Source organism: Sander vitreus, chromosome 3, assembly GCF_031162955.1.
Source record: "Sander vitreus isolate 19-12246 chromosome 3, sanVit1, whole genome shotgun sequence".
NCBI lineage: Eukaryota > Metazoa > Chordata > Actinopteri > Perciformes > Percidae > Sander > Sander vitreus.
In genome coordinates this window covers 1,782,587-1,805,137 of record NC_135857.1, presented here as the reverse complement: position 1 = coordinate 1,805,137, position 22,551 = coordinate 1,782,587, and the positions used below count along the sequence as shown (strand labels likewise).

General features: G+C 41.2%; 1 protein-coding gene across 3 annotated transcripts; it reads left to right on the top strand.

Annotated features, from left to right (window-relative positions):
* Window positions 1-613: 613 nt before the first annotated feature.
* On the top strand, window positions 614-10,419 carry LOC144514658 (protein sel-1 homolog 3). Of its 3 annotated transcripts, none has more exons than XM_078245609.1 (23): window positions 614-1,433; window positions 1,533-1,998; window positions 2,266-2,392; window positions 2,494-2,615; window positions 2,716-2,831; window positions 2,927-2,988; window positions 3,094-3,226; window positions 3,309-3,438; window positions 3,557-3,694; window positions 4,507-4,712; window positions 4,804-4,983; window positions 7,060-7,179; window positions 7,367-7,507; window positions 7,643-7,705; window positions 7,848-8,021; window positions 8,112-8,239; window positions 8,328-8,411; window positions 8,503-8,593; window positions 8,676-8,763; window positions 8,858-8,940; window positions 9,075-9,202; window positions 9,306-9,408; window positions 10,191-10,419. In XM_078245609.1, the coding sequence occupies exons 1-23, from the start codon at window positions 1,380-1,382 to the stop codon at window positions 10,278-10,280; spliced, it is 3,027 nt and encodes a 1,008-aa protein (XP_078101735.1). In that variant the 5' UTR covers window positions 614-1,379; the 3' UTR covers window positions 10,281-10,419. The 3 variants fall into 3 exon arrangements, with proteins under 3 accessions (XP_078101735.1, XP_078101734.1, XP_078101739.1); XM_078245608.1 differs by having other exon boundaries at window positions 8,858-8,958; XM_078245613.1 differs by lacking the exons at window positions 9,075-9,202; window positions 9,306-9,408; window positions 10,191-10,419 and having other exon boundaries at window positions 8,680-8,763; window positions 8,858-8,948.
* Window positions 10,420-22,551: the final 12,132 nt, after the last annotated feature.

The window sequence follows — 22,551 nt, the reverse complement described above, 5'->3', positions numbered from 1 at the left end:
AGTGTCAGATGGGTGCTGGTAAGGGCTATTTACAAGGCAATCATCATTCGCTCTGTGTAAGATAGAAATGTTCAAGTTGTAACCACTTTGTAATCCACCTTTTATGGAAGATTTATCTCTAGTTATGGAAGACCAATCACGCTTCAAGTGCCAAATCACTATTTCTGTCAGAGGCCTTTGTATTTGTAGTGTGTTTGGCCTTGTAAGCCCCTTTTACACAGAACACAAAACTACATACTGTACAGTGTATGATGTGTATCCTGAGTTTAAACGCTGAATGTCCAAGGGTATTGTTTCTGTAACAGTATCATCAGTCCAGTATGTTTACACTTGCTACAGATAATTACTATTCTCCGATTACCACATCAAAGAACGTTTTAATATCAGCGGCTTCACATGAGCACAAAACTATGCATCAGTAGTTGTAGGTGATTGCTAAAGTAGTAAGGACGCCAGTACACTTAGGGTGTTCCTGACCAATGAGCAACCAAAAAGTGCTGCAAAAGACACAGTCGGCCTCCCCCAGCCTCGTAATGTAACAGGTGGTTTGGATGTAAAAGACATGTTTGAATATTTTATTTTCGAAACCAGCTTTAAAAAAAAAAAAAACTGGTACTTTTTTAAAGTGTCATTTGTACCTTTTTTGCACGAGGGAGCTGTAAATGGATTACGCCATCTGTATGTATGTGTGCGTCTGTCCGCTCCCAGTATAATGCATTTGTAATGTTGATGCATGTCAACTGCTGTAACAAAACCTATATTGGGTTTATAGAGTGGATCAGCTTAAGCTCTGTACTCCCCAGCCCAACTTTTCCGTCTCTTTGTTTTGAGCTAATATTTCTAAACACAGTATATTTGTACAGAGAAAATGATAATTTTGCATCTTCTGTGACGGTCTAAACTTTTATGGCACAACTGCATGATAGCAATAAACTTTTCTGAATGAAGAATGAGCTGATTTGTCATAGACATTACACCACATGCTGCACAACACCTGGGATTCTCCTCTCATCTGTAGAATTAAACAAATGTGTCTTCTCTTAAATAGAATTTCTCAAAGATGGCAGTGTACTTAACAAGTTTGCCCCAAATCAAATCATTTTAAGTAAAATCTAAATGCCGATTCAGCATAATAGGTGAATAATATTAGTTAACCTTTGGGTGTATGTTTAGTATAGGAATGAAACCCAGTCCACAAAGCTCCACCCTAACTGCACTGTGTATATAGCAATCGGGGTGGGACTATGTGCTGTTAAATATTTGCCTATGTTTCAAGATAAGTGAGGTGAAGCAGGATGAGGTCCGGATCTTAAGGTTTCTTGTTTCTTCGCAGCTCAATAATCTTTAATGGAGAGCTTAATGAAAGAGCTTTATAAGCCATGGATTTCCATACATCGTACATATGTCTCTGTGTGTTTGGGCTCAGTATGCAGGTAGGAGCAGGTTCTCCTTCATGATTTGTAATACACTTGTCCTTTGTGCTTTTAACAGATTTCATTAACAACTATGTGCATATCTTCTGCTCCATACAGATTATTTGGGGTTTAGACAAGGTAACACTCCTGAATCCTCCAGAGGAGCCTCTGCCTGACCATCTTTTGGAAATACTTTACTCTTGTGATGAACCTGCTACAGTACAACTGGACTGTATCGTATCTTTTGAAACTGGCATCACTTCCACACTCCTGCTGAAACAGTGGAGCTGTGTCCCTGGTAACCCAAAAATAATGACTCTGGAGCTGATCCTGCCGGATTGGTTGGTGTATCAAGCTGATGGGATTATTTCAGACTCCCCGTGGGTGCTGAGTTGCATCCTCCTAGCGACAGTCAGATACAGTAGATTTGAGAGGCCTGTCGCTGCTCAGGATGTGGCAACTTTGCAGCCTAAACCTTTTTTAAGTCGACCTGTAAAACAGCATCAACTGTGCATTACCTGGAGTACACAAATGCTGCATTTAACTCAACAGTTTTCAAAGAAACAATGCCCTTTGGAGCAAGGTAAGGTTTTCTGAAGTGAGCTTTAAACTGCAATACACTGCACATGTGGACAAAGGCACCTTAAGGGGAGCTTTGAAAAATCTCAAATTTCTTGTCAACATTTAGGAATCAGAGAACATCACATTCAGAAAAAAACCTACACAGATTAATGATTTTAGGATGTGTAAAACGTAATGTCATGCTGTACTTGTCTGGAAAAGGATGATGTATTATTATGTGATTAAAACAAATTGTAGTCTTTCAAAATCTCAAAACACTTCAATTCAGAAACGGTGCATTTGCTGTCTTCAATATATGCTTCAACTGGAGAAAGCTTTGGTATCACAAAGACACTGGACCCTTATAGCAATGAGGTTCTGGAGTATTCGCGTGTTAAAGCCATCTCCTTTCCATGGTAAGACAACAAAAGTCACACCACATATAACCTAGCTTTCTATTCTGGTAATGACAATTTTATTTCAGGATAGTTAACCAATAGCTTTGTATTTTTGCCAGGTGTATGTTCTCCATCTGGATATTTGTGACCAGACACTGCCAGGACAACCTGTGTGGTGTGTTTTACCGTATAGACCCCCATAATAACTATATCACACCAACACTGTTAATCAAACAATCAGGTATGGTTAAGAAATGAATCTCACCGTTCAGGTATTCCCAATATGCAACTACACAGTGTCATTATCTGAACTTATGTGAGCCATTGCTTGATATGTACAGGGCAGCTACACGTCCAGATGGATGGCAAGTCTGGGGAATCCTCTGCATTGGTTTCCCCATTCAAGGTGCCTTTAAGTGAGTGGTGCCAAATCAGTGTGATGTTGCAGGGTAGAATGGTGAGTCGCCTCTTGTTCGCAGAAGATGCCCTCACAGTATGTAAATAATGGTAATAATGAAAAATAAAGTGGCCATTGTCGTGTGTGTGTCTCAGGTGACTGTCTCCATGGTGTGCATGGATAAGGAGCAGAGAAGCCATCATTCAATAGAACATATGTAAGTCTATATCTGATGTAACAGTGATTCAAATATCAGAAATCAGAAATAAAAATGCACTTCAAGTATTCTGCCTATCTGTTGTCAACATGTTGTGTCTTACAGGATGGGGCATAATGTGAAGCTGGATGACACAGAGGGATACTTTGTGATTGGTGGAGGGAAATTCATACGAGGTGTGGAAGGTTATTTTGGGCCATTGGTTTACTACCGCAACAGGATATCACCTCACAGCACGGTAATATACTGCACCTGCCCACAGCTATTGTCTATGGCGATCATTCATTTCATTTGAGTCTGATATTTTTGCTCCTCTCCAGCCTGAAGTTGTAATTCCAGATGTTATCAGCAACGTGAACCTGACTGGATGGCTGCAGACCTGTCAAGAATTTCATCTCGAGATGAATGTTAAAATCAGTGGCTATTCTCTCAAGGCCAAACAGGAGACTGGTAGTAGGCTTATATATCCACCAGATGGTGCTAATGTTACTGTACCTGAAATATTCTCAAGAGCCCTCTGCAGAGCTACTGAAAGTGCAAAGAAGCTGTCTACTGTGATTTTTTTCAGAGATCTGCTTCGATGCTTTCCATGAGTGGATGGAAAAGGACAGACTACCATCAAAGCCACAGTGTGAGCTGTGGGAGGTGACTGTCCCTCATAGAAGACAAGCTGCAAAACTGGCCAAGTTATTGGCTTTCAAACATGGTAAGAGATAGACTGCACTGGTACAAAATATCCAGAGATGGAGGCAACAAACTCGAGTACAAAGGTAGTTGTACTCTGCGGATTAAGCTTTTTAGTAATCATTTAACACTGAGAAAGAGAACCATCTTTTACAATGAATACTTCAACTTTGACAATTAAGTATGTTTCACTGGTATTATTTATTTACTCTAGTAGGATTTCAAATAGAGGGCTTAATATAGTTTGCACTTTGTATTTTCTTAACACCTAATTAACTGCTACCGCTACCGACCACAAGAGACATAAGCTCCTGGGCTTTGTTGTGTTTTATCCTTTTGACAAATACTATACAAAGATATGACGCTTCCTGGTGAGGCTGTGCATATATTAGTATTTTATATATGTCTTTTTTATATTGTCAATAAAACATTCAACTCTATTTAAGGTTGGAAAAATCTCCCTACATAGTCTGACAGTGTTAATGCATGGACAGTATATTGTAAGCTTGTTGCAGCTCTAAATTGAAGCCATTTGATGTTTGCTCTGAATTAAATAATCAAACATATTCCATCAATTGGAAGTATTGTAGATGTGTTGTGCATCCTTTCCCCGAATTCATACATTTGGCATATTTGGAAACTTTGGGATCTCCTTTAAAATTTAAAATAAGATCTGTGGGTTTGAACAAAGTTTGACTGCACAGCATGAGTTTGTAACGACTGACCGATTTGCTTGTTACTGGGCTGAGTAAACATTATATTCTACTTATCATTCACTGATTATATCAATGCATTATCTAACATAAAGCACTGAAATCAATGTATGACTTGCAGGAGAAAGAAGAGCTAGGCTGACAGCTGTGGGCAGAGCGCTGTACTCCTTATCACTTAATAAGCTGAGCAGAGCGAGCGGCGCTGGTGTGGTCAGCAGAATATTGCCACTGCTGCTCCAAGCTGGCTGCTTGGCTGATAACCGAGCTCTACACATGTCCTCAGTGCTCTACAGCTCTGGCCTGGGAGTCAAGGAACAGCCCAATAAGGTGTGTGCTGCTGGGTCAGATAAAGTAGAAATCTGCCTGTGGTGTACATTTTTTTTTTTTACATTCTCCAATGCCCTTGTGTTTGGGACAGGCTTGGCTCCTGGCCCTGCTGGCAGCCCAAAAGGATGATCGATTAGCACTACTGCACCTTGGGCACCTGCACCACCAGGGTCTCCATGGCCTCCCCACAGACCCAGACCTGGCCTATGCATATTATGCAAACATTGCTAAACAGACAACTTTAGATCGTCACAATCCCACACCAGAGCAGGTAATGTATTTGTTTGTAACCGGATGCATTGGTGTCCTTGTTTCGCATATCTTGTTTTTTTTGCATATATATATACAGTGGGGAGAACAAGTATTTGATATACAGATTTTGCAGGTTTTCCCACTTACAAAGCATGTAGAGGTCTGTATTTTTTTATCATATGTACTCTTCAACTGTGAGTGACGGAATCTAAAACAAAAATTCAGAAAATCACATTGTATGATTTTTAAGTAATTAATTTGCATTTTATTGCATGACATAACTTTTTGATACATCAGAAAAGCAGAATTTAATATTTGGTACAGAAACCTTTGTTTGCAATTACAGAGATTATGCGTTTCCTGTAGGTCTTGACCAGGTTTGCACACACTGCAGCCGGGATTTTGGCCCACTCCTCCATACAGACCTTCTCCAGATCCTTCAGGTTTCGGGGCTGTCGCTGGGCAATATGGACTTTCAGCTCCCTCCAAAGATTTTCTATTGGGTTCAGGTCTGGAGACTGGCTAGGCCACTCCAGGACCTTGAGATGCTTACGGAGCCACTCCTTAGTTGCCCTGGCTGTGTGTTTTGGGTCGTTGTCATGCTGGAAGACCCAGCCACGACCCATCTTCAATGCTCTTACTGAGGGAAGGAGGTTGTTGGCCAAGATCTCGCAATACATGGCCCCATCCATCCTCCCCTCAATACGGTGCAGTCGTCCTGTCTCCTTTGCAGAAAAGCATCCCCAAAGAATGATGTTTCCACCTCCATGCTTCACGGTTGGGATGGTGTTGGACATGCGCTGGCTTGAGCAGGGGGACCTTGCATGCGCTGCAGGATTTTAATCCATGACGGCATAGTGTGTTACTAATGGTTTTCTTTGAGACTGTGGTCCCAGCTCTCTTCAGGTCATTGACCAGGTCCTGCCGTGTAGTTCTGGGCTGATCCCTCAACGTCCTCATGATCATTGATGCCCCACGAGGTGAGATCTTGCATGGAGCACCAGACCGAGGGAGATTGACCGTCATCTTGAACTTCTTCCATTTTCTAATAATTGCGCCAACAGTTGTTGCCTTCTCACCAAGCTGCTTGCCTATTGTCCTGTAGCCCATCCCAGCCTTGTGCAGGTCTACAATTTTATCCCTGATGTCCTTACACAGCTCTCTGGTCTTGGCCATTGTGGAGAGGTTGAAGTCTGTTTAATTGAGTGTGTGGACAGGTGTCTTTTATACAGTTAACAAGTTCAAACAGGTGCAGTTAATACAGGTAATGAGTGGAGAACAGGAGAGCTTCTTAAAGAAAAACTAACAGGTCTGTGAGAGCCGGAATTCTTACTGGTTGGTAGGTGATCAAATACTTATGTCATGCAATAAAATGCAAATGAATTATTTAAAAATCATGTTGATCACAGTTGAAGTGTACCTATGATAAAAATTACAGACCTCTACATGCTTTGTAAGTAGGAAAACCTGCAAAATCGGCAATGTATCAAATACTTGTTCTCCCCACTGTATATATTATACAGTTTTACCAGAGCCATATCTTTCTCTATCACTCTGAGTTCTACCATATTAAAAAGCTTAGCATTTTTTATCTATGTTTATGTGATTCAATGTTAACTTTTTCTTGCCTAATATGCATCATAAGTAATGGCATTATTTACATTATCATAAGCATATTTGTAAAAAAAAATCTAACACAACATATCAGAGAATAGTATGGGTACAATATATTTGGTCATGTCGAACAGTGTCAGACATACAGTAATTGTAATGCAGAGGCTGGGAGGACAAGCTGTGGGCTTATTACAGCATATGAGCTGATATGTGATATTGTAATACATTTTCTGCTCTCCTTATTGTGGCTATAGTTTTCAGATTTCCATCATCAATACCTTTGTCACTGCTTTCCATACCAAGACAGATAACAGTATGATACATTTGGTGATATTACAGTGCTCAAAAGTGGCTCATGTTTTATTGGTTTATTCAAAGCACAGAGCTGCATTTCCTTCTACTGAAGGAAGTAGGAATACAAAAGAAAAGACAATCCATTGACTTTTACATGTGTTTGCTCTCTTTCCTTTCTTTTTTTTAGACTTTTGTTGAGGCTGTTTACTTAAACAATGATGAGATGTTGAATCTCCAGACCAGTGAACATCATCATATCTTCCAATGGCTGAAACTGCAGGCACGCAGAGGAGCAGCTGAAGCTGAGGTACCCTGTTCTATCACAAGCACAGAAAGTCAGATAAGACAATGTGTGATAAAAAGTATGTCAGGTTTGTCAAGTATGTAAGTTTGTTTCTCAAAGCACACATTTCAGAGTAAAACAAAATGGCCACGGACAATTAAACAAGGTAAGGATGTCTAATTTTTGTAATAATTCAGCAACTGTTTTGCAGCAAGCGGTTGCCCGTATGCTGTACTGGGGTCAGCAGGGAGTGTCTCCAGACATCCAGAAGGCTGCGAGACACTACGAAAGGGGAGCTGTCCAGTGGGAGGAACCGGTGTCAATGTATGACTATGGAATAGTCCTACTGCAGGTGAGAACGTCACCTGCTGTACAATGAGAAACATGAGACCATTTATATCGTAAGCTACTGAACGACTACTCCTTTCTTAGGTTGCATCATTAAGTATTAGCTTTTATTATCACATTTTAATGTGTTTCTCTGTAGGGGCATGGTGTTGAAAAGGACATCCCAAAAGCTCTCACTTTTCTGAAGAAAGCAATGGACAAGGTTTTGTATGATTAAATGTGAATTACTTACTTTATTACTCATTTTTATCAATACTGTAACATTAGGATTCCACTTACTGTCGCAAAAAGCCTTTTAAAGTTAGCACTCCCTATATTGCTTCTTACAATATTCTGTCCCACAGGATTTTGTTCCTGCAATCAATGCCCTGGCCTGGTACTATGAGCACTTTGAGCAGGACTACGAGCAGGCAGTGCAGCTGTGGGAGAAGGCTGATCTCCTTGAGTGTCCAGAAGCTGCTTTCAATCTCGGTGTCATGTACTCACAGGGTCTGTATCCAGGAAAAGCTGCTGACCAGGTTAGCTCAAGTATGAATGCTTTCTTTGATCATCTGCTAGTATGCTTGCAGTTCTTATATTGAAAGGTAAATAATGTGTCTTTCCGACAGTTTATGGCCTATCAGTACTACCTGAAGTCTGCAGAGAGAGGGCACATCAGGGGAGCAATTCACCTCGCTAGCATCTGGACCACTGGGATACCTGGCCGTGTCAACAGACATCCATCAGATGCTGTTTTGTTAGCTACTTACCCTTTTATATATTCCACTTTACGTATATGATTTGTCCTTATGCTGTGACTGAAGTGTATTTTTAACTGACTGCAGGTGGGTAAAGTGGGCAGCTGAGCACAATGGATACCTGGGCAGCATCTTGCGGAAGGCCTTGGATTCATATCTCAAGAGTGACATGTAATCTTCTTTTTCTATTCACACTTGCCATGACCCTGATCAGGCAACTTGATTGCAGTAGCAGCAAATTAACATTCTAGCTTTTCAACAGGTTCAGCTCACTGTTATATTACATGATGGCTGCTGAGTCCGGGTATTCACCTGCCCAATTCAATGTGGCATATCTATGTGATCACCATATGGTGAGTTATATCTATATTATTTGGAGTTTCACGATTGTATTCATTCTTGTCAAAATTACATTTTTACTCTGTATGTCCCAAGTTAGGTTTTATGGATCCTGCTTTTGCATCACACTGTATGTGGAGATATTACAACCTTACAATCCAAAGTCAACATCCTGACACTTATGGTAAATAACTATCCTTTGGAAATATTTGGAAACTTGTGTAGAAACATTCATACTTTAAACCCTATTTTTGACCTCTTATTCTCTGCCTCTCCAGCCTTGATTAGGATGGGTGACCTGTTGTACGAGGGGCAGGGTGACAGGCGGTTGTCTTCAGCAGAAATGTACACACTGGCAGCAGTAAGGAACGAGCCACAGGTCGGCTTCTTTTAAATTGATTTTTTGCTGTGTATGTTTATTTTTCCAAGGTTGTTTTGTATTCATAATTGGGTGTGTGCGTACATGTGTGTGTAAGCCATACTCATCTTCCACAGGGATGGTACAACCTTGGCCTCCTTGCTGAGGAGGGTTACAAGCTGCCGCTGTCAGTATTGATTAAACTTGGCCTTTCAGAGCTGTACCTGGCCGACAACAGTTTGCTCCTAAGCACTTTGTACAAAAGGTGTGTTTGAATTGTATGTATCCATCAGTTGTGTAAGTGCAGTGCAGTATACTGTTTTCAATAGAAATCTGAAAGAAAAATAATTCTATATTTTCTTCCAAAGATGCAGAGACTCAGAAGATACAGATTCATACTTGCCTTGCAGCCTCGCCCTCTTCAATGTGTATCTTCAGTCATTCCAAAAGGACTATAGTGCTGCTATTAAGGTTAGTGGGATATCCTCCAGCTACATTTGTTAAAGTTAGCAACTAAATATTTACCCAAGTAAAAGTACAACAGTATTATCAGCGAAACATAAAGTATCAAAAGTGAAAGTACTAATCAGGCATAATTGTATTTTACTTTTCAGTTATATTATTGTATTATCATTTTGGTGCATTGATATGTAGCATTTTAGTTGTGGTTTGCACGTGCATTTTAATACAAAGACCATTAAGTTAACTTGTAATAAAATGTTCTATATGAAAAAGTACCTTGCTGATAATTATTAATATTATTATCATCATTTATTTCTAGTGTAAACTCCCACATATTAACTCAATAATCTGTAACATTTACCTGCTCAACATTTGGTTCAAACACATGCACAATGTGATAGTTAATGTATCAATTTATTTTGTAGCTGGTCACTATTATATTTCCTCTCTTTATATAATGTATTGTTGGGCACTTTAATTTATAACAATGCATCCGACTCATAACTTGATTGTAGAAAAAAGGAGTAATATTAAAGAAACTCTTGGTAGTCGCTATGGCTGTCAGATAATGTAGTACAATAGCACAATATTTCCCTATGAAATGTGGTGGAATAGAAATATAAAGTAGCGTCAAATGGAAATACTAAAGTACAAGTACCTCTAAATTGTACTTACTGTAAGTACAGTACTTTAGCAAAGGTACATAGTTCCTTTCCACCACTGGCCAAAGTACAGAGTCATTATTGTGATGTAACATCTTGCTGACATTTTGGTCATGCTATTTCCCACAGTTCTCCACTGCGGTTGCCGTGGTTGCAGCTCCAACGATATTCCTAATCATCCTTGGTGTGTTCAGGAGACCTGTCCCGTCCCCCAACTAGAACCAATATGATCTTATCAGGATTGTCAGCGCAACAAACTCAGGAACTAAACAGCAAAGTCAACCTGCACTGTTCAAATAATGTATTGACTTTTTGTGAAACAAATAACTTGATTGAACAATAAAGACTTTGAATAAGTGCAACCAGACTTGCAGTTTCAAGATACTTCTGGTGGGTCAAAGATGTTATTCTTGGACGTCCTTTTGTCTCTTAGTGTAATGATTTATTCACCCCGTGGTGTTCTGTATGTGGATCAGAATTTCAGGTAATGAATGCCCAGGTGTAGCCTCAAATCCACCATCACCACTACACACTACAAAGGGCTTACTAAACAAGTATCGGACAGGACTCCAGGCTCCACTAATGTGACACAAATCTAAATTTGAACTTCAACCTACACATTTGTTAATATAGTTTTCCTGTTTCAATCACATCTGTCTGAAGACACCTACCACTGTTTAAAAGAAAAAGGAAACTGAATTGTTATGGATAATAACATCATAATCTAAACAAGTCTTCCCTGGCTCCAATACACTCCAACATTGATTTTGATCTCGTCTACTCAGATAGAGGATTTAAGGTATGGGAAGATAAGGAGATTTTAACCTATCTATTTGATAAAGGAGTGATAATTGCAAGCGAACAAATTCAACAGAAATATGGTCTCCTCAGAAATCCTTTCTTCAGATAATTACAAAACCGTAGCTTTATTCAGAATCAATGCAGTCACTTCTTTGACTGTCAAACTGAAAAGGAATTGTGGTTCCATATTTCTAGCTTAGGTGTCTGTCCTGGCCATGTTTATGTTCCTGACTCATGACAATCATTTCCCAGATCTGCTCCACCTGGCATTACATGACTGTAGCTACAATTGAGGACACTAAGATCATGTAATCCGTATTTTTTCTGTGAATTTGGGGCGTTACGTTGCAACTAAGGGGGAGTTTACATTCTACAACTAAAAACATATATGGTGTGTTTTTGGTATATGATTCCTAAGGTAGAGCATTAGGGCTACTGTCAGGAGTAACACAATCTAACATTCTGAGAATAAAGTCAGTGTAATAGTAACTGTACAGTACATGAACTGTCTTGTACTACTGTACTAATGATTGTGGCCTTTTTTTTTAACAGTGGCCCTTACTTTCCAGTACATTTAGACTCAATGTATTGTAATGTGACTACATTTAGACAAGATACAACCAATGAATTATTGGATAGGTATTTTCCTATAGACATTGTATTCGTTGGCAGTATGAATACATTGCTAACTCTCCTGGCCATGCCCTGCGCATGGCGTAGCTAATTAACGGAGCTCGAGGCAGCAGGTAAAGTTTCTTATCCTTGATTAATTGGTAACTCGAAAAACAAACTCAGTAAAGCGCAAATTATATGTCTACCAGCAGGAAGAAAAGTGGAACATTTGGATGAACAAACTATAATGTACGTAGGCCTACCTGTAACATGACATATTTTGCGTGATATTTGTGGAGACTGCAAGTACATTAACGTAAGTAAGCTAGCTAATATCATTAATGATGTGACTGAAAGCAGGTTTGTTGGTTGCATGTTTGGTTGTTTGGATGTTGTTGCTGCTGATATCAAGTGTTTGCCATAGGCTATACTGTGTTACATTTAGTATGACATTGACATACTCTATTTTGTAATATATTTGTTGGTTTTTAGCCTTCTAAAATACACTACTACTACTAGGCTACTAATGTAGCCTACTACTGCATATACTACTACTACTACTGGATATGGTTGCAAATCTGAACTGACTCTACTTGTACTCAGATTTGACTATACACTGGCCTAGTTATTAACACTTCACTTATTGAACATCAACCATAACGTTATGTAGGTTATGTTAGGTCTTTAGGTCTTGGGTTTTAAGCCTCCGTACTTGTTCCAGTTAAAGACTTGTATAGCTAGACTATGCATTGTCTGATGAAAATCCAGGGTTGATGTGCCTCTGTGTTGGTACGTTACTGGCCTTAAGAAATATAAACGGTTGCCTAATCTTGACTTTTTGGAGCTTTTAAGGAAGTTCTCCTAAATAAATGACCTGTTATTGGCTTTGCTTATTGTACCCTATATCCTATCCTTACTACTATTCAAGTTTTTGAGGCAGACAATACTCCCACTGGATTCAATTTTATGAGAAGTAGGAATGGTGTGACATGGATAATGAACTGACTGGTTTCTAGCATTGTGTTGGATTACTGTTGAAGAATTCAATTTTCATTTTTATAATACATAAATCATTTATTTTTTGTTATCTGCATTTCACCTAGAAACTGGAATAGACAGTTTGATTACCCTTATGTCTATGAGCACATTGATTCTTGAACTATTTATTTCCATGTGAGCAGTATTGAGACAGGCCACATTATGGGGTACTTAATGTCACTCAGCATTTCTATTTTCAATATGTAATTCAGGCTTGAATTTACAGTAAATATAAGAACTGGTGATGAAGTGTTATCTACTGTAGCCGAGACTGTTCAACACAAATACAAAAGCTTAAACACAAACACAAAAGCTACAACACAATACAAAATATAGCTTTTGTATTTGTGTTATATATATATATACACACAACAAATATTATATATGTTATATATAACAAATAAAAGTACATACATATACATAAAAAGTACATACATAATGAAAGTACAAAGATATTGAACAACATTGCTTATTTGTGACTATCACGTAGCGATAGTAATCATAATTAGCCAGGAACCATGTTTCACTTTCTTCTCAAACGTACAAGAACTTTCCTCCTCCGGCTCCATTTGTCAAGAACCCACTCATTTCCGTTGTCGCTTCTGTATTTGTGTTGTAGCTTTTGCGTTTGTATTGTATGTTTGTGTTGTAGCTTTTGCGTTTGTGTTGTAGCTTTTGTTATTGTGTTGAACCGTCTCTACGGTGGCCGACAGGGGCAAACGCCCTGAAACTTAAGAAAACGCCCTGCAAATACACACAACACAACCAAATACATAAACGCGCTGCAAATAAAAAACAATGCAAAAACAAAAGAGAGAGAGAGAGAGAAAATATGAAGTCTATGTTTGAGATATGTTTTCTCTCATTTGGTGGGTGTGTCTCTCAGGTCAGGTGATACTCAATCAGCAGAGACGTCTGTAAACTCATGGTGATAAAACATTTAAAACTGCATCAGCGTTTAACATTGACGTTTGTTTAAGCCATATTACATGAGAGGGTTTCATTTCGAGGTCCGAAAGGCTCATTACTGAAGTATAGGCCTCCTCAAGTGTAATATTGTGATTATACAACAACGGTTACCAACAAAATAAGTGATCAATCTGTATTCATATTGTGGAGCAATTCACTCTTGAAATACAAAAAAACAGACAGGATTTCTAGTCCCTCCCTGTTTAGTAAACCAGCCAATTTACCGTGGGATTTATCAAAATGAATAAATCCTGCCTGCACATATAAACACAAAACTGCTTTGCTAACTCCAACGTGTTGTAAGTAAGACATCTGCTGAAAAAGTTATTGTATTCATTAGCATGATTGCCGTACTGTTTAGTTCACAAACATCCAACACACCAAAGTACAAACACCAGACGCAAGCTTTTATTTTGAAAAGCCGAGAGCATAGACTGTATATTACTAATATATTATGTTATTATTAATAATAATATGAATTTAATATACAGTCTATGGAGTTCTCCAGGCTGCAGCCATACCCAACTCTAATAAAAAGGCAGAGCTCTCTCTCCCCGTGGGGTCGAAAATCCAGCTGTTCCACTAGCTGCTCCCCCTAGAGGTCTGGAGAACCTCCGTTGTGTAATCTGGATGCTGCGTTTTTTTTGTTGCATTTGTTTTCTGGGTTTGTGTGCTTTTCTTTTTGCATCGTTTCATATTTGCAGCGCATTTATGTATTTGGTTGTGTGTATTTGGTTTGGTTGTGTGTATATGCAGCGCGTTTGCTGAATGCTGCACATGTGTTGTCAAATTAATGAAGTTGTTTTCTTAAGTGTTTTGTCTATTTGCGTGTGTTTTCTTAAGTTGCAGGGCATTTGCCCCTGTCGGCCACTGTACGTCTCTGCCACCGTAGTTATCACATTGTGTTTTCTAAGGAAAGGAACTGTGAATTGAAAGGGAACATTGGCATATGACTAATGTACTTTTTGGACAGCAGGGTGTATAGTCAGCAGGAAGAGTGTCCTTCAGCTCTAGACCCTGGTTCAAGTCCCTATGTCAGCAAATGTTTTTGTGGAATTGCTGAATTCTTACACCCTGGTAGCTGACTTCTTCTCTGACCTTCCTGTCGTCATAGGGAGTGACGTGATTAGAGGGTTGCTGAAATAATGTTAACATTGATAAGGACCTAAACTCTAAAGTGATTACATTACAAAGTGGTTGGTACAGTTATGCTGCCTGTCAGTTAGAAGTATGTTTCAGCAGTAAAACAAGTCCAGAAATCAGCACATTGTTTTCATAATCCCTTTTTATAAAGTTATTTGAGAAAACTGACGGAGCTCAAACAGGCCAAGCTTGTGCCTAAATTGCAAAAGCATTGGTTTAAAAATGATGAGAACCTACAGTTAGAAAAGCATACACACTTGAGAGCTACCCAATCTAACCAATCTGCCTTTTTCAATTGTGTAGCTCCATTAGAGTAGTTGAGAATAAAGGCTTGCACAAGGGCACTTTGACAAAAGTTTAATTGCCAATCAATTTTTGACTTTTCATTCACCTTCCTTCAATTATTTTGAACAGCAGTTTTGTGTATAGCCCAACCAATACTGACAGATATCCATATTTGAGAGCTTACAAAATCTGAGAATTATACATTGATTTGACTAATACCTGGAACAGTCATTCCTAACCCATAAGGTTCTTATGCAATGGAAACGTTCACTGCTCAAGATCTTAGATACGACTTAGCAACGGGAGATATTTCTAGTCCGCTCAGCTCATAGAATCCCAGCTATGAGCCAGAAAGCTAATGTTATGCTAGCAAGATTCAAAGTCAGTGACATTGTGTACGGTTGACAGGCAGTAAAAATAATATGACAGTGTGTTTAACAACAAGACAAGCTACCTATCCAATAGGGGTGGAACGGTACACTGAAGTCACGCTTCGGTTCATACCTCGGTTCAGACATCACAGTTTGGTTTGGTACAATGGAGGGAAAAGCAAAACAAAAATGCAGAAAGCAATTTTTTTTAGCGGTTGACTTTTGGCATCATTACGTGAATTCTTGCGCCGTGTGTCTCACGCAGTCACTTCAGGCTCAGACGCTACCGTTAGCAGTAGCATGTTGCTGGTGTTCTTGCCTTGGGATTAACTGTACTGATAAAACCGTACAAAACACTACGGCCACAGCGCTGTGGAAGCTCCCTGAATGTCATTTATCAGAGTCTGGTTGTTACCCCTGTCTGTGGCAGTCTCATCCACTCCTATAACGGAGCTAACTGGAGCTAACCGCTAACGGAGCTAACTGGAGCTAACCGCTAACGGAGCTAATTGTTTCTAACAGAGCCTTCAGTTCTCCGTGCCTGTATCCATTAACTGCATCTATGGACTCGAGCACGAATAAAACCCTTAACTCAGAGTTGTTTGAATGACCGAAATCTGCTCAGATAAGATCCTAATGAGTGCAACAGGACATGTAACAGTAGGATCCCCAAAACACAGATACAACACTTCAACAAATGAACAATGATCTAACAAACAAGGTGAACAAGAACTGACTTTAGAGAGCCCTAGTCTGATGTGATTCAACAGGAGTTAGGAGGAAATAGTGTTGAGATTAATAATAACATGTCACTTTCTGTGTATATTAGTGTTGCATTTTATCTTTTTACATTTTATCTTATTAAAGATCTAAGATGGCGACGCAGACGGTCGACTCGGTGTGTCTGTGCGCGTTGTGTTGTTTTGTGTTTTAACTTTGTTTTTTGCGATGGTACCCGGATCTCTTTCTCCAGAGAAGAGCTCTTGAACATCAGGGGAACAACGCCAGAGGATTTATTTCCTACTTTTCTTCTCCCTACACTGGAAATTTTGGACATTCTGGTCAAAGGTGCGCTCACCTTTGCTCACGCAGTGAAACGTCGGAGGAGAGGGAAACGGGCTGGTGCGCGGGTGCTTCTCCGCCAGCGAGGATTACGCACACCGTTACCGGGCATATTTCTCTCTAACGTGTGTTCACTGCCCAACAAACTGGAAGAATTACAACTGCTGTTGGGGGTAAAACAGGGACTTTTCTTCATCTACTGTTTTGTGCTTCACAGAGACGTGGTTCTGTGGATTAATACCAGACTCTGCGCTGCAGTTGGCAGGCTTCCAACTCTACAGAGCGGACAGAGACACGGACCTCTCCGGCAAAACTAAAGGTGGAGGAATCTGTTTCTACATCAACAGCGGTTGGTGCAACGATGTGACAGTGATCCAGCAGCATTGTTCTCCTGACCTGGAATCTTTCATCATAAACTGTAAGCCCTTTTATTCACCCCGTGAGTTCCATTCATTCATTCTGGTCGGTGTTTACATGCCGCCGCAGGCCAACGTGCAGGACGCACAGCGCATGCTCGCCGACCAGATACTGTGTGTGGAGTGGACCAACCCGGACTCCCTAGTTATTGTCCTTGGAGACTTTAACAAAGGAAACCTCACTCATGTACTACCTAAATATATACAGCATATTAAATGCCCGACCACAGAGGAGAACATTCTGGATCACTGTTACGCCACAGTCAGGGATGCTTATCACGCCGTCCCCCGTGCTGCACTGGGACTATCTGACCACGTCATGGTCCACCTGATCCCCACCTACAGACAGAAACTTAAGCTCTGCAAACCTGTAGTGAGGACATCATGGAAGTGGACCAGTGTAGCTGTGGAGGATCGCCAGTCGTGTTTGGACTCCACTGACTGGGATGTGTTCAGGACTGCAACCAACAGTCTGGATGAGTACACAGAGGCTGTGACGTCATACATCAGCTTCTGTGAGGACTGCTGTGTTCCATCATGCACCAGGGTGAGTTTCAACAATGACAAACCCTGGTTCACAGCCAAACTCAGAAGGCTAAGGTTGGATAAGGCAGAGGCGTTCAGGAGTGGGGACAAAGACAGACTTAAAGAAGCAAAGTACAAGTTTAGCAAGGTGGTGAAAGAGGCTAAACAACGGTAATCTGAGAAACTCCAACACCAGTTCTCAGCGAACAACTCTGCTTCTGTCTGGAGAGGGCTCAAACAGATCACCAGCTTCAAGCCCAAAGTCTCCCACTCCACCAACGACCGATGCCTGGACAACGGGTCAGTCCTGTAACCATCCCCCTCAACACCTCCCAACAAAGGGTCTTCCCTGATACCATCCCCCGCAACACCTCCCAACAGCTCCAGCTACAGTGCATCATCTCCACCTCCCCACCCACCTCAGTGACGACTCTCTCCATCAATGAGGAAGATGTCAACAGACTGTTCAGGAGACAGAACCCCAGGAAAGCTGCTGGACTGGATGCTGTCTCCCCATCTAGCTTGAAGCACTGCGCTGACCAGCTGTCTCCAGTGTTCACAGACATTTTCAACACCTCACTGGAGACATGTCACGTGCCAGCCTGTTTCAAGACCTCAACAATCATCCCTGTTCCCAAGAAACCAAGGACCACAGGACTTAATGACTTCAGACCCATCACCCTGACCTCTGTGGTTATGAAGTCCTTTGCTTTCACACCTCAAAGCCATCACCGACCCCCTCCTGGACCCCCTGCAGTTTGCCTACAGAGCCAATAGGTCTGTAGACGATGCAGTCAACCTGGCCCTCCACTACATCCTCCGGCACCTGGACTCCGCAGGATCCTACGCCAGGATCCTACGCCAGGATCCTACGCCAGGATCCTATTTGTGGACTTCAGCTCTGCCTTTAACACCATCATCCCCGCTCTGCTTCAGGAGAAACTCTCCCAGCTTGGTGTGCCTGACTCCACCTGCAGGTGGATCACTGACTTCCTGTCTGACAGGAAGCAGCATGTGAAGCTGGGGAAAGACTTCTCCGACTCACAGACCAACAGCACCGGATCCCCTCAGGGCTGCGTTCTTTCTCCTCTGCTCTTCTCCCTGTACACCAACAGCGGCACCTCCAGTCACCAGGCTGTCAAGCTTCTGAAGTTTGCGGACCTTCATCGGACTCATCTCTGATGGAGACGAGTCCGCCTACAGGTCGGAGGCTGACCACCTGGTGAAGTGGTGCAAGCAAAACAACCTAGAGCTCAATGCTCTAAAGACAGTGGAGATGGTTGTGGACTTCAGGAGGAACTCAGCCCCACCTGCCCCCATCACCCTCTGTGGCTCCACAATTAACATTGTGGAGTTTTTCTGCTTCCTGGGAACTATAATCTCCCAGGACCTCAAGCGGGAACTGAACATCAGCTCCCTCCTCAAGAAAGCACAACAGAGGATGTACTTCCTGCGGCAGCTGAAGAAATTCAACCTGCCAAAGACAATGATGGTGCACTTCTACACAGCCATTATTGAGTCCATCCTAACATCCTCCATCACCATCTGGTACGCTGTTAGCACAATCAAGGACAAGGGCAGACTGCAGCGTGTCATTCGGTCAGCTGAGAAGGTGATTGGCTGCAATCTGCCGCCGCGCCAGTACCGTTACACCACCAGGACTCTGAAGCGTGCTGAAAAGGTTGTGGCTGACCCCTCCCACCCCGGCAACAAACTCTTTGAGATACTCCCCTCTGGCAGGAGGCTGAGGTCCATCAGGACCAAAACCTCACGTCACAAGGACAGTTTTTTCCCCTCTGCCACTAGCCTTATCAACAAGGCCCGGAAACCACCCTGACTCTCTCCACACCCCACCTCTGGCTCTACATGCCACTGTACTTAATCTGCTCTTTTTATCTTAACTATTACTCTCTTATTTTTAATACAGTGTGTGTGTGTGTGTATATGTGTATATATATATATATATATATAAATAATATACTTGTTTGTTCTGTTTAACCTGTTTGTTTAACTTATTTTAGAGAATGTGTGACATGCACCTACAACACCAAAACAAATTCCTTGTATGTGTAAAAAACGTACTTGGCAATAAAGCTATTCTGATTCAAATAGAGGTTTAAAAACAAGCACATATCGGCCAAATATCGGCCAAAATAAATCGGCAGCATTTATTGGCCATCGGCTGACCCTGATTTCTAAAGATCGGCATCGGCCAGAGAAAACCATATCGGTCGACCTCTAATTTTTTTATTGTGCATGTCTCAGGCTGTCCACTGAGCTAGCTGTAACAGCTTGAAGTGTATAAAATAAGATGTAAACAGTAAACAATAAGTAGGCTACCCTGCATCATCTCCGGACTCCATCTGGAACTTGTAAACAAAATAAGACAATCAGCTAGTAGTGTGATATGGGAAACAAGCGCAGCTCTCATATGTGAATGCACAGAGCAGGGGTGTTAAAAGAGCAGCTTCGGTTACACAGAGCAGTTGACGAGTTTTGGTGTTAGCTTCACATGCTAACGGCGACGCTAAGAGCTAACGGAGCAGCTAACGGCTAATAGCGGAGCTAAGAGCTAACGGCGGAGCTAACAGCTAATACCGGAGCAAACGGTGAAGCAACCGGGCCTGGAGGCCATTTGTGGGCGAGACGAGATACAGCTACGTCCGTGTTTGGTTGTATATGGAAGGTACTAATTTGCTTTGTGCGGACTCACTGGACCGACTGACTCGACATGTAGGCGGAGCTCGGGAGCTTCAGAGCTAAGGGCAGGGCTACAGATTAGGTGTCCCTAAAGAACCGCGTGTCTAACAGTAGTTCCACATTACATTAATTCATTTGCACGCAAGTTTTATTTATTTTTATACCGTGTTTTCTCTGTGTAAATTCATGAAATGAACTGAGATGCCCGTACCGTTTCGGTTCAATACGAATACATGTAGTGTTTCACCCCTACTATCCAACCATGTCCTTATCCCCAAATCAACAGACTTTCAAGAACAAATACTGTGATACGCAATGTGTACTGTTGGCTGCAGCCTGAAGTAGGGAGTTAAACAGCGAATGGGATGAGAGATGACCACCTGTGATACAAAGTAGGTTTAGGGGTGTTCAGAGGCACTAAAGGACTACACTCAGTTTTGGAAATAAGATTCCGATTTTGTTTTTACTTCTCAATTAATTTAGCGCAGTTTTTAGAACAGAGGACAGACATTTTCACCGGAACTACTTAGTAGATATATCACCTTTTAATGGACACCCTGCAGCCAATTGGAATCGAGTTTTCACCTAGACCATGGTATAATGGCCGATATATCGGGCCGGCTCAGTCTAGCTCCAGATTTTTGCTGCCCTGTGTTATTACCACTACTTTACTGTCTTTTCTTTTTGTTTGGCAGTGGCATGTAACATCTATCCTGTTCTTATCCATTCAGTTTTTCCATGATACTTTTGTTTTCCCGCATCTTATTGTGAATTTCAAATGTTTTCTATTAATTTGTGCATTGAAAAGGCTGTAGGGTACGCTGTCTAGTGCTTGAATAAGATCCTAGATAGATTGTGATTTAAGTGCACAAAAGCCCGGCTTGTGATTTGAAGCTCAAAAGCTGAAATGCAGCAAATGAATAGAAAAGGAAACCACAGTACTGAGGAAAGTGAAATCAAATTAGTTTCACTCTGCGATTTTTACCCCGTGCACATTGGCTTACCAAGAATGCAGCTCCTGACAATCTACATTATCAAAGCAATCTGTCTCTCTTTTCCTTTTCTTCTCATTCCCATCCATTGGTTTTTCTCTCCTTTTCTTTTTTTCCCTATTCCCCTCATTTTCCCTCCCTCTATCTTTGCAGATGGGCTGTTTGGCCGGTGAAAGGGAAGAGAGCTGTGCCAGTGTTGAGTGTACAGCGGAGGCGAAGAGAAGAAACTCAGTCAGGCAGCAGTGGGAGCTGGACTTGTTCGTGGGATATACAGCAGAAAGGCAACGCGGAGGTGCAGAACCAGTACAGGTGTGTTTGTTTGGGGGATGGGGCTGTAACGTAGTTGTATGTAGAACTAGATTATGAGTTCTTCATGATTTGTTATTAGAATAATGTTAGCCTTTCCCTTGCAGTATATTTAAGACTGAGACTTAAAAAATTTACTTAACATATTTTAGAAATTAGTTACAAACAAAGGAATTTATGTGGACAAAGTGTCAGCTGTCTTCATTGTTTAAAGTAAATCTTTATGTACCTTTTTTATTGAGTTTATTGAGCACGTTACATGAATGACATCTATTTTATGCTTAAAGAGGTATTGTTTTCCCTCTGAATATTCAGTTAGCTGAATGGTTTTCAGTTCTTGTTTAATATTCTGCTGTGAGTGTATAAATCATAAATAATCCAAATTGCTGCAGAAAAGGGAATCTCTGGAGTAAAACCTAATCATTTCTTTTATTAGACATATACAGCAGATGAGTACATGATGCAAAATGTACTGTAGGCTCTCAATTCATTGTTTTTTGCAGTTGTACATGAGTTGATTGAATGTGATTGGTGTGCCCTAGGTGTAACAAAACAAACAATTCAATAAATGCTAGCTGAAAAGGTAACACAGTGTCTACTAGGGGTGGAACGGTACACTGAAGTCACGGTTCGGTTCATACCTCGGTTCAGACATCACGGTTCAGTTCAATACAATGGAGGGAAAACAGCATAACGCAATTTTTTTTATTGTGCATGTCTCAGGCTGTACCACCTAGTGTCATCCAGTCTCTCCCCTGAGCTAGCTGCAACAGCCTGAAGCGTATAAAGTAAGACGTAAACAGTAAACAATAAGTAGGCTACCCCACATCATCTCCAGACTCCATCTGGAACTTATATACATATAATAAGACAATCAGCTAGTAGTGTGATATGGGAGACAAGCGCTGCTCTCATATGTGAATGCACAGAGCAGGGGTGTTAAAAGAGCAGCTTCGGTTACCCAGAGCAGTTGGTGAATTGTGGTGTTAGCTTCACACGCTAACAGCGGAGCTAGCAGCAAACGGTGGAGCTAACGGCAAAGCAAATGGGCCTGGAAGCCATTTGTGGTCGAGGCAAGAAGGGATACAGCTACGTCCGTGTTTGGTTGTATATGGAAGGGACTAGTTTGCTTCGTGTGGACTCACTGGACCGACTCGACATGTAGGCGGAGCTCGGGAGCTTCAGAGCTAAGGCGGGGCTACAGATTAGGTGTCCCTAAGAAACGCGTATGTAACAGAATTCCACATTACATTAATTCATTTGCACGCAA